Below are 12,362 nucleotides of genomic sequence, written 5' to 3'. Positions count from 1 at the left end.
CAGAAAGCATGTGTCATATCTTTCCCCAATTTCCTACAGCCTGGGTAGTCAATAAATAGTTATGGATGGTGTAGAACTGTTCCACCATTAGTGCAATAGGGACATGGGAGTCAGGATCTGCCACCTGCACTCGCTCACCCAGCCATCCCTGCAGACTGGAGCCAAGGCAGGAGGAGAAAAGGAAGATCACGACATGGAGACCTGGGCTCTGGATTTGCCTCCATCTTTTCTTATTGGTTTCCTCAACAGTGAACTTAGTATAATAATGCCACCCTGGTCATTATGCACAGAGAGCACTCCCTGGATGCACATGGGAGATTTTTATAAACTATAGAGAAAATGCAAAGTGTTGTTACCAAGGTGAAGTCTACAACTATGGAAGCAGAGCGACTGGTCCAGGTGGGGACTGAGCCCATATCATTAATGTGGCACACTAGTCACCACCAGGGCACTCACCTGAGGAATACAACTTGCATCTGGACCCTGGGCTGAAGATCCCGGAGCGATTGCTGATGGGGTTGCTCGCAGTGCAGATGTAGATATTGTTGGCATGCTGAGGGCCGAGGGTGAGGTACAGGAGGTGAGAGCTGTTGGCTGGGCTCAGCAGGTTGGTACCTGTCTTCTCGCTCCAGTTGTAAGTCACATGGTCCCCCCTTTCTACCATACAGGCCAGCATCAAGCTGCAGTTCCCGTTCTCTTGGGTCCAGTTTAACACCTTAATTTCTGGAGTGGAGACCTGCTCTGTCAGGAGGGGGAGGAAGGGAGCCATCACTGAAATGAACCCTTTGGAATTCTGACTTGACTTTTTGTTAGAAGAAAATGCAGCCTAATGACACTTCCCCTCCTGCTGTGTCTGCAATGTGATCTGTTTCTAGTGAGGATGTACTGCTCTGCACCATCCCTCTCTCCCCACATAATCCTTTCCTGGACCACCTTGGAATAAACAGAGAAGAAAAAGTTGTCTTTTAGTTCTCTCCTACTGTTAGGGATTCCCTTACCTTTTCTGGTGTCCCTAATCTAGGTTGCTCTCCTGTATTCTATCCTTGGAGTATATCCCATGGGTTTAATTGTCATTGACTAAAATATTACCTCCTAGACCTAAAAAAAATGACTCTTTAGTGGTGGGATTTCATCTATTGTGAACGTGTCTGTGTGTGTGTCCAGGGCTTTAGTGTGTCTGAAGTAGAGATAGCCTTAGGCTTTATTAACCTATCTCACTCTAATGCTATGAAATAGGCAAGGCAACGGGAAATGATTTATTTATTTAGCAACTACTATAAGAGAAGCACAATGCTGGAACTTTATATTCGTCATGTTCTTTAATCTTCTCAAAAACTTTCTCAACAATTACAACCCTAGTTATAATTATTTCCATTTCATAGATGAGGAAACTAGGTCCCAGAAAAATGGAGATGTTACATAATTTCACTCAGCTTCTAAACAGCCAAGTTGAGTCTGTCTGACTCAAAAATCCAGCCTTTTTCTTTGACTTGAGAAAAGCACTATAGTTGCAGAGACTATATTTTCCAAGGTAAGAATTTGATCACAAAATGTGACTAGATATCATAAAGGCAGTGAACTGTTCTGGAAAGTGCATGATGTGTATTCTCCACGCTCCTGGCAGCCTTGAGCCAAGGGCCACTGTCAGAGTGATCAGGAATCTCCGGTACCTGCTAGAGGGCTGTAGAGATTCTGCATACACTATTCGGAGGAAAGGGAATGCTAGGGGCAGGGGAAGAGTGGGAAGGGTATTGCTGTCTCTCCTGTAGTACTTGAGGATTTCAAAGAAATGCTGAGTCTGGGGCTCCCTGTTCCATCCTCACAGATAAGGAAGCCACTGAAGAAGCAGGACAGCCCACATGGCGGTCAGGACCCCTGGGAATTTAAGAGAGCCTCTGGGCCTGAGAGACACAAACGTGGTACATTCAAGAGGGGCTGGCATTGAAGAGGGTCATTCAAGCACTGGCCTTGGATTCAGATGGACCTAGGTTCTAGTTTAAGTTCTACAACTAAGTGACTGAATAACCAGAGCCTTTGTTTAAATGAGAAAAAGGTGCCTCTTCCCCAGGAAGATGCAGTCCTATGCCAGGGAAGAGGATGGGCTTGACGAGTGGTATGTGGGCTGAGATTCAGTTCTTCTTCTCCCAGGACCCCTAGTGTAGTGAACCATACACACAGATGTGTGGAAGCACATGTAAACCACTTCTTTGGTTTTCAGTGTCTTCATCTATGGAACAGAGGTGGGGGCTTGATCAGTGGTATTCAAACTTTTTAAAACTCAGAAAGAAAAACAACAACAACGCCCTTTTTTTCTGAACAAAATCACATTAGCAAATTGAGATTCTTGTGGCTCCAAGCCTTCTACCCCACAGGCAGCTGGGCTCCTTTCCTTTGGGAAATGATGGTAAGGGTGACTAGTACTAATCAGCTACCACCAACATGCAATTTGGACAAAAGTTTTGTGAACCTCTAAAATTCCCCCTGAAACAGTTTAAATTCCCCTGGACTAGGTGATATTTCAAGTTGCTTTTAATTTTGAAATATCTTTTGCTTGTGAGAGAGGTCTAAGTTCTTAGGCAAGGGTCCATTTTGGCCCTTTCGGACTGGGGAAGCCACCATTATTACCATAGAGCTTCAGTTGCAGGCAAAAGCTCTGGATTGAAAGCTGTTCCTCCAGGGACATATGGTACCAGCCCTCATCTGTCTTCTTGCTTTCCAGGATCACGAGGCTCAGGTTTTCCAAATGAAATTTATAGCCATCTTCCAGGTGGCTCAGAGAGCCTTCTTTTGGTAAATCAAGAGACACAAGTTTATTACTGCGGTTGCTTTTTGCTGATTTTGCCATTGTGACAGTGATGTGGATGCTCTTGTTTGTACTGTTACTTATCCCTTCAGATGTCAGGGGCAGCAGCACACTGCTTCCCAACTGCCCACGGATCGTTGGGCAATTCGAGTTCTTGGCTGTGGAAGGAAGAAGACAGTTCCTTATTATGGGGGTCTTTGAGAAACACATCCTCTCTGATAGACTGGATGCTCTCCCTCTTCCTCTTGGGCCATCCCTGGGCTTGCCAGGCCTTAGTGGTCTATAAGGACTGTCACAAGGGTCCTACTGTATTCTCAATATTTCAAATATCCCAGTGGAAATCTTAAAGTTACTTATTTTAGAGCTGTGTGGACTAGGACACGGGGTTTCTTTTATCTAGGAGGGATTATCAACTCAGATATATAGTTAAGGCACCTAAGGAATAGAGAAGTTAAATGACTTCCCTAAAGTCACATAACTAGTAACTGGACTAGAATCCAGGTCTGTTAATTCCTCGACCGGCCTTCTTACCACTATATACTATGAGGGATGGAGAGCAACTGCTGAGCTAGTGAGCCCAGGAGACCAAGGTTACAGAAGCATGATTCCAGACAGTGAGGGAAGAGAAACGTCTGAGGGATGTGCAATCAGCTAGGTTTTGAGCCCAGTGTTCAAACTATGGAATCCTAGTTCTCCAAAAAACTGTTAGATAGTTAATAATGTTGAGGGTCAGAAACTATTTTTATTTTTATTTTTCAAAAAAGCTGAGTGAGTAACAACCAAAAAACAACAACAGCAGCAACAACAAAAAACAACACCCCAAAACCTTTCAAACCACCAGTAAGCGACCCTACTGCTGACTATTTAACACCTCCTCTCTCTTCAAACCCACAACCTCAGCTGATGACCCTGCTTCTCATTTCACTGAAGAAGTAAAAGAAACAAAAAGAGAACTTCCATTAATTATCACCACCAAATCAGCCTACTTATTTGGATGGATCATCTGTGCTCCCTTGTAAGGCTGGTCTCCTCCTTCATGGAGCACTCACCTACTTCAAGGCTTTGCTCCTGCACTTGCCCACACCTTGCAGCATCAGCTTTCTTATGGTATGATATGTTGTGTGTTATTTCCAACATGTCATTTCCTTCACTTAAAAAACCCTTCCCCTGATGCCAGGTCTATCCTCAGCCAACTCCCCATTTCTCTGTTTTCCTTATCACAAAGTTCTTTTAGGTGTGTTTATACTTTCTGTCTCCATTAGCTGACCCACTTTCCTTGTACCCACTCTGAACAGGCATTCTTCCCTACTGCTCACTGGAACCACTCTTGTCAATGTCACTGTATATTCCATGATACCAAGTCAATTCTCTACCCTCATCCTGCTTTCTCAGGAGCACCTGACATGGTTCATCATTCCCCCTATGAAACCCTGTCTTTATTTGAGTCCTGGAACACTATGCTCTTCTGGTTTTCTTTCTATTTTATTGGTGACTCCTTCTCAGTCTCCTTGACTGGAACCTTCTGCTCTTAAAGACCTCTTAGGTACTGCACCATCCAAGAACCCAGTACTCAGACCTCTTCTCTTTCCCAGCCACACTCATTCAGTTGCATAGTTCAAAGTATTTCTGGAATGCTTACAGAGATATATCTCCCACCCAAACCCTTTACTGTACTCCTCAGTATTTGGAGGTCTAAGGGGCATCTCTAACTTAGCAAATGAACTCTTAATTCTGTCAACCCTTCTGCAAACAATATCACAATTTCCCCAAGTTCTCATGCCAAAACACTGGAATTATCCTTGACTCCTTTCTTTCTCATATACCACATTCAGTAAGTATATCAGCAAATTCTGTTGGCTGTGCTTTAAAATCCATCTGGCATCCAAGCACTTTGACCTAGTTCATTTCTACCACCATCATCATGGGCCTGGGCACTGCCATCATCTTCCATCTAACCTTTTTGTATCCATACCATGGACAGGGTATGGCTACATAAAACTGTCAGGTTTTGTTTCTCCCGCTTTTAAACTTCCAGGTTGAGACATAATCATCATGGAAAAGTGAAAAAGGCAATATAGGCATTTGTTCTTTTAAATGCCTTTCTAGCACCCATAAAATAAAAGTCCATAGTCCTTGTTCTGGATTCAAAGTCTCTGAATAACCCAGTTCCGGGTAACTCCAAGTCCGGCCATCTCTCTGCTCTCTGCACTAGGGCCACATCGGCTCTGGCTGCTCCCTCGCACATCAGAAACATTCCTAATTCAGAGCTTTTACATTTGCTGTTCTCTTTCTCTCTGTCTTTGTCTCTTTCTCTCTTCCTCCCTCCCTCCCTTCCTCTCTCTCCCTTACTCTTTCCCTCCCTCTCCCCTCCCTCCCCCTCTCCCTCTCCGTTTTTTTCTCTGTCTCTCCGTTTTTTCTCTGTCTCTCTGTCTCTCTGTCTCTCTGTCTCTGTCTCTGTCTCTCTCTCTCTCTCTCTCTCTCTCTCTCTCTCTTTCATTCCCTCCTTTCCTCCATTCCTCTCTTTCTCCCTCGCCCTCTCTCCCTCCCTCTTCTTTCTTTCTCTCTCTGGAAATCTCTTTCTTTACATATCTGGATAGGGCATTCCCTCACTTTATTTTAGGTTCCTGCTCAAAAACTGATCTCTCCTCTGTGAGACTTGTTCTTACCATTTTATCTAAAATAGCATTCCCTGTATTGTTGTACTTATCACTGTCTGATGTTATATTGTTATTCATTTATTTTATTTTTGTCTCCCCAACTGGAATGCAAACTCCTCAAGAGAAAGAATTTCATTTTGTTCACTATTTTGTCCTTAGGACCTACAACAGTGGTTGGCATATCTGTTCAATTTATGAATGCTGAAAGCCTTCCTGACTAAAATCTCTCATATTTAGTTTTACCCAACATATAACTGAACTTAATAACTGAACTTAACCATAGCTAATGTTCATAAAAGAAGGAGCCCATGACTCAGAGAGAGCATAGATTATTCTTGTTGATAAGCAAGTCAGAAGAGAGAAAAATAAAACTGTCTGCTTATGTAATGCAACCACCTTGAAAAGCACAATTAACTTGTGGTTAAAATGGGTTATTGGAAAATTGGGCAAACTTGCCAAAATATTCTTGATACCAAAATACCCTGACATCTTAATGCTGTCCCGTAAAGGAGCCAAATAATATCCTAATATCAGACTAAAGATTCAGAGATTACAGAAAAAAAAAAAGCAGTCTACATAGGCCAATATCAGGATGAGAGTGGTTGAGACATAATCATTATGGAAAAGTGAGAAAGGCAATATAGGCATTTGTTCTTTTAAATATTGCTAATATACCAACTCTAAAAACAGAGTGGTCTCCTTGTTGCTTAGTTGATTAGATGAGGAATGAAGGTATTGGTATCTTTACAAAGATAATTTGGGAAGCATGTTGGAATTTCTTCCAGCCACGTTAACGGATGTCTGACTGTTCAGGTAATATGGCAGGTACAGTACCCAAGAGAGTAATCTCTTATACTCTGAACTTAAACTTCTACATATAAAGGGATGGCAGAAAATGAGAACCATACATGGAGGTAGAAATGTTCTATGGTACACAAGCGCCCTGAAATTGTGTACAAAAAGTTGCTAGATAAGCATATGAACATTTTTCTGGGAGTACATCCATAAATGTAATTTCTCACAGGGGTCTGAGGCTCAAAACAAGATTAAGAATCATTATCATACTGTCAATTTTTTAGACCAATTTTGATATGGAGAAAAAAAGAAATGGAAATGATTCCACTCTCATATCATAACCCTCCCTCTCCCATATGTTTCCCATGTGCCCCTTCCCCCACCTAACCCAATATCCATGCACCATTGTTGGTGGGGAGGGGGAAAAGGGATATAGGATGAGAGAGGGAGCAGCAAAAAAAAAAAAAAAAAGAACTCGAGAAAATAAAAGAAAGAAAATAGGACGGGAAAGAGGAAAATAAAAGAGGGGGCAGATGAGAAAGACAGGCTGAGTGGTTTGCATACACTCAGTCATGGGAGCGGAATCAAAATTTGGTTAGGAAGAGACCCCTCACACACAACCACATAAGAATGATGATGTAACAACTGAGTGTGTGTGAATGGCTGGGGGACTTGCAATCATTGCCAACTAAGCACGAGTGGAAAAATAAATGAGGACTTTAAAGTGGTTCACAAAACCCTTCAAGTGGTGTCCCTGCTCCTGAAACGCGTCGCTGCCTGATGACTGTTTTCCAGTGGGTCTGTGATTCAATCACCCCTGTTTACTAAAAACGCCCGGAGGGAACATTTGAAGCTGTTAACACCGACTCACTTTCCTTCCAGGGTAATTCTACTTAGAAAGTAGAGTGATTCACATGGGCCATGGATATTTTCCTGAAATCAGTAGCATTTAACCAACTCTTTCACAAGATGGGATTCTACCTGATGATAGCACCACACCCCCACCTCCCCCAATCTTTCATATGTGCTTGTAGCATCTGGCTACAGCATTTCTTTTGGGTGGAGAAGAGGCAGGACTTATAGGCCTCTCAGTTCTTATGGCAAAGAAAGAAAAGATAACTTGGTCTAAGGCTGCTTTTTAAATTGTAGTCTCACCAACAGTCCTCTTATTCCCATTCCTTGATGCTGCTGTGTTTTTCTATCTCAGAGTATTTGCACTTACCATTTCCCACCTAAAAGCCTGTTACTGCCTTTCATTTGCCTGACTAATGCCTTCCATCCTGCAGGTCTCTGCCTCTGACCCCCAGCTGAGATGAGGTTTCCCTGCCATGTGCTTCCAGTGTACTCTGCATCTCTCCATATCACTCATCCCACTTTGAACTTTGGTTCAGTGCCTGGCGTCCTCACTCAATTATAAGCTTCCAAGAAAAGAGACCGTGACTATTGTGTTCACTGCTATAATCCTAACACTCACATGTGACATAGTGGGAACTCCACAAATCCTTGTTACCCAAGAGAATGAAACAACTGAATGAGACAAATGAATGAATAAATGAACAAGTGACAACAGAGTCCAAGTTCTCCTCTCTCCAAAACCATAATATGTTTTCCTTATAATGTCCCTAAGAGACATAATATGCAGGGAAATGACAGGGATCCTTCTCCCCACCTGCCAGATGAGGGGACGCAAATGCCTTAGCTCTGAACCTTAGGTTTCAAGCACAACAGACCATGTACTGTTTCCTCTGAACACACAACACTTCACCTCTGCATTTGTGCCTTCATCTAGAGTACTCTTTTCAAGTCCTATAAAAAACCAACCTACAAGATGTATATATTTGGAAGAATGTGCAAGAAACTGGTAACAGTATTTTCCTCCAGCGAGGAGTGTGGAAGGAAGATTTGTCTCCATTCTATACCCTTTTGTATTGTTGAAGTTTTATAGATGTACGTGATACTCTTCTAGTCAACAAACTATTAACAAAAAATTAAATGAACACTTACATGATGAAAAGAAGTTTCTATTCACTTTCCAAATTTCAGATCAAATACTTCCATATGCCTTGTATTTTGTTCTATGGTTTTACAACTTCTCTCATCTTTTGAGAATTCCTATACTTCAGTTTATTTCATCTCACTTAAAATCAACTGACATGCTTCAGTTATAGATAGCATATTCCAATTTTAACCTTAGGACCTGGATACAAATTTTAGCATCCCCCCTTCCCTAAACATAAGCTCATCCAGTTTTATTTGTTGAGGCCTCTGGAATTAGGCTATGTGCCAGCAGAGAAACTGCTAAACTATTCTGTGGCTCTCTTATAAAATTATAATGGCAATCATAATCAACACATAACTTATAGGGTTGGAATCAGAATTAAATGAATAATACACATAAAGCCCTTAGAACAGTGCCTGGTATATAGTAAGCGTGCTGTACATACTATTATTACTCATCCAACGAACATTTGTGGAAGAGCTGTCATACACAGACAATGTGTCAGGTGCTGGGCAGAGGCTGTGCTTGTTCGTCTTGCTTCCCCCATACCTCGCATAATGCCCGCCACATCATGTGTCCTTAATAGACAGCTGCTGAATGGGACTGTCCAAGGTCAACCAATAGATAAAACCAAATAGCCCTGATGTTCTGATTTCCATTCCAGCACTGGAGACAGTAATGGTGATGGCATTATATCACAGTATTAAAGCTTTTGAGAAACAGAAGTGCCTAGATCTACATCTTGGGATAAAATGGGCCAGTGAACACATTTACTTGTTACTTGCTTCTCCCCCATGCGTGTAAAGTAGGTGGGGAGGGCCTGCATGAAGGAATAAAAGATCCCATTGGGGTAAACTCACCAACTATAACAAATGTGCCACTGTGAGGGGGTGCTAATAATAGGGAAGGCTGTGCATGTGTGGGGGTAGGAACACATCTCTGTACCTTCCCCTCAATTTTGCTGTGAACCCAAAACTGCTCTAAAAATAAATTCTATTTAAAAAATAATACCATTGGGGAAATGGAAAATTCACTTTATTGAGGGAAAGAACATGTGGACTTTTTGATTTTTATCATTCTGACTGGGAACTGGAAGGTGAGATCACTAGACATAAGGAGGGAAAGGGTACTGATTTTACAAGAATTGGGCTTCTTGGTTGGGTAAATCTGTCAATCTGTCATGGGTGACCTGTCCCATTTACAAAGCATTTCTGTCTGGGTTTTACTGGGGCTTCACAAAAGGGTGTGTATTTAAAAATAAAAGCACTGTAAAAAATTTGTATGTATTTCAGAGAAGATGGAATGTAAGGAAGGAAGCTGCTGGTGATTGGGTAGACATGCCCTATGGGGCTGGGCTGTTTCTCACTAACTAGTGACCAGAGGCTTCAGCCTTGCCTTCAGTGGAACAGCTGTCAGCAGCTCCTGAAACACCATGGGCCAGGAGGCAAGCAAACACAGAGATGGCAAAGTCCAACCCACTATTTAAACACATCACTCCTGTAGTCACTAAGAAGTAGTCCAAAAATGGGGGTGTGACAAATAAGGTGCACCCAGGAAGACTTGGCTCTCCCTGTGATGGCTTAAAGTGGTTCAACTTGGCTTTCTGAGTCCTGAACTCAATTATTCCTCTCTTAGACATCTGGCAGCAAGAGCCATGGGTTGGCCTGATTCTGAAGAAAAGTGGGGCCAGGAAGGACCTTTTCATCTGGGAGTCTGGCAAAAGATAGACCTCATGTGCAGCCCCTCCAACATCCCTAGCATATCTCTGGGCTTTTCCTGGAAAAGGCCATAATGGATTTGCGGTCTTGAAAAACCCAAGCGCAAAACACCGGAACTTCAGGATTTCCCCCCTTCCCAAATGCTGCTTCTGCTCCAGGCTGCCTCCCACAGTCTAACCAAAGTCCCAAGGCATTTAAGCTGAAAACAGGTTCTCACCCCACTCCACAGTGAGCCCAAAGTCCACTTCTTGCTTGGTTTTCTCTTTCTCCAATACCTTTTTCATAGCCCTGATACTTCTAAACAGAGAACATCAGATTGCCTTCGGAAGAAGACAAGGAAGACAAGAGCAGAGCTCAGATGTGAATGTTCTGCTGTGTGGTTGGCCCTACACTGAAGCTGCCCTGACCTTGAGGGTTCCCCATTTGCATTTCCCACTCACTGTAACCAGTCCTGGGCAGTAGTAATCCTGGCCTCTCCCTCTCTTGCTGCCTTGGACCCTTCCCTTCCAGGAAAGTAGCCACCAGTATGACCACACTGCAGCCACTGCGTGTTCTCAACTGAATGCCTGGGACTTTCATTTCCACCCCCTCTTACTACTACAGCCCTTTCTTGTTCTTGGATCATGTTTCTGGTTTGTCATCTTGTGTGTGTAAGGATCCCCTTCCAGGACATGGGTGTAGGAATCATCTTCTCCCAGAGCTCCATCTCCCCAGCTCAGGCCTGTAGCCTAGGTCTTTGCCAGAAGGATACCCACGCAAAACCAACCACTCAACCAGAACTGACCAGAACCTCTCACCCTGGAGAGCCTGGTCTAGAATGTGACCAGTGCCTTTGGCTCAGAGCTCCTGGTTTCCTTGGAAACAAGGATTGGTGGCACTCTGCCTTGGAACCCAGGGGCCCAGGAACTCACAATGTTCCTTCCTTTTTGAAAGAGGCAGGCGAAACTCAGAGCCAGTCCCTAAGAAAGAGGAAACTGAACCACAGACCCCAACTCCTGCGTCTTCTCTCCATCCATGGCGTTAATCTCTCCTCTGTGGCAAGTAATCGTGGGACTCAAACACATGAACACTCACCTGTTCCGCAGCTCTGTTCCAAAGCCAGTGAGAGAAGCAGCAGGAAGTTCAAGGAGAAGAGCCCCTTGGGATCCATCAGCCAGTGAGAAAAGAAAAAGGACCTGGTGAGGAGCCCGGCAGCTTCTTGAAGACTCAACAGCAGAAGCAAACTCTGTATCAACCAGTGCTGCCTCTGCTGTCTAGTTTATGCATAAGGAACCAGCAGGCTTCCTGTCTTACGGGACTTTTTGTGTCTTGAGGATTGCTCATCTCCTTTCAGGCCCTAAATCACTTTGTTATTCCCAAGAAGTTCAAGTCAGGCGCTTCGGCTACTAGAGCCGGGAAGGAAGCTGTGTGGTCACCTCGGCCAAACCCTAGTTGTGAGCAAAAATATGCTCCCCTCCTCCCTTTGTTAGCTGTCTCCAGGAAAGGGGCACCAAGTTCTCTGGGCAGTTCCATCTCGTAACTCATCTTAGAGTGCAAAGAAAAGATGAAATTTTGTCAGACCAACCCCAAATTTGGGTCAGTTAGTTCAAAGTAGAACTTGGATGACTAAAGTTTAATGAGCTGATGGACCTCTTATTTTTGCTTTGGTCCATAATTTCAGACATCCCTACATGCAGTCAGGTCTGGGTGCCAAAGTCACAGAGAAATGGGTGGGTAAGTGCAGATCAGTGTCAGAAACCCAATTTCCCTGCTGGGTATAATGTGGTAGGATCTAGTGAGCCCTGTGCTACGTTTGGAGGACCCACCTTTATTTTTGAGGTTTTGTTTCTAAATTTTTGTTGCGGAGAATGGACTGGAATTGACAGAAGAAATACAGTGTGTTTTTCAATGAGTTTTGCTATAAGAATGAAACACTGGGAAGATGTTATTACCAGAGCTCAAAGGAAACTTTCAAAAACCAGGCTAGTGTCTTTGAAGTCCATTTTAAAAGGTCAAATGCACTCTCCAGTGGGCCTCCCTAAGGAGATTAAGGTAATAAGAGAAATAAAGACTTTCTTAGACAAACAAAAGTTGAGGGAATTTGTTGCCAGTGGTTCTGCCTTGCAAGGAATGCTAAAAGAAGTTTTTTAGGGAGAAGGAAAATAATATAGGTAAAAAACTCAGATCTATATAAAGAAAGGAAAAGCATCAGAGAAGGAATAAGTGAAGGTAAAATAAAATTTTCATTTGTCTTACTCTTAACTGATCTAACAGATAACACATTGTTCAAAATAATAATAGCAATAATGTATTCAATTATATGTGCTTATGTATGTATATGCTTATATATGCTTGTATATAAGTGAAATAAATGACAGCAGTGATACAAGGGACACAGGAGGGAGGAATTA

The 12,362-nt window shown here is 43.0% G+C and overlaps 1 protein-coding gene across 4 annotated transcripts in view; it reads right to left on the bottom strand.

Annotated features, from left to right (window-relative positions):
- The window catches only part of SLAMF1 (signaling lymphocytic activation molecule family member 1), a 34,857-nt gene extending 22,748 nt beyond the window's left edge, over window positions 1-12,109 (bottom strand). For 2 of the 4 annotated variants that reach the window (XM_019718158.2, XM_019718160.2), the window contains exons 1-3: window positions 11,047-12,109; window positions 2,626-2,961; window positions 457-741 (exon numbers count right to left, since the gene is read on the bottom strand). In XM_019718158.2, the coding sequence (XP_019573717.1) occupies window positions 457-741; window positions 2,626-2,961; window positions 11,047-11,122 (697 nt within the window). In that variant the 5' untranslated portion in view covers window positions 11,123-12,109. Of the gene's footprint in view, window positions 1-456; window positions 742-2,625; window positions 2,962-10,189; window positions 10,337-11,046 lie in introns of those variants that run through there. The other 2 variants (XM_019718159.2, XM_074322150.1) reach the window with 2 other exon arrangements.
- Between the last annotated feature and the right edge of the window lie 253 nt (window positions 12,110-12,362).

The sequence above is a fragment of the Rhinolophus sinicus genome, linkage group LG17 (assembly GCF_036562045.2).
Source record: "Rhinolophus sinicus isolate RSC01 linkage group LG17, ASM3656204v1, whole genome shotgun sequence".
NCBI lineage: Eukaryota > Metazoa > Chordata > Mammalia > Chiroptera > Rhinolophidae > Rhinolophus > Rhinolophus sinicus.
Note: the sequence above shows the minus strand (reverse complement) of the source record. Positions and strands in the feature narration are given on the sequence as shown.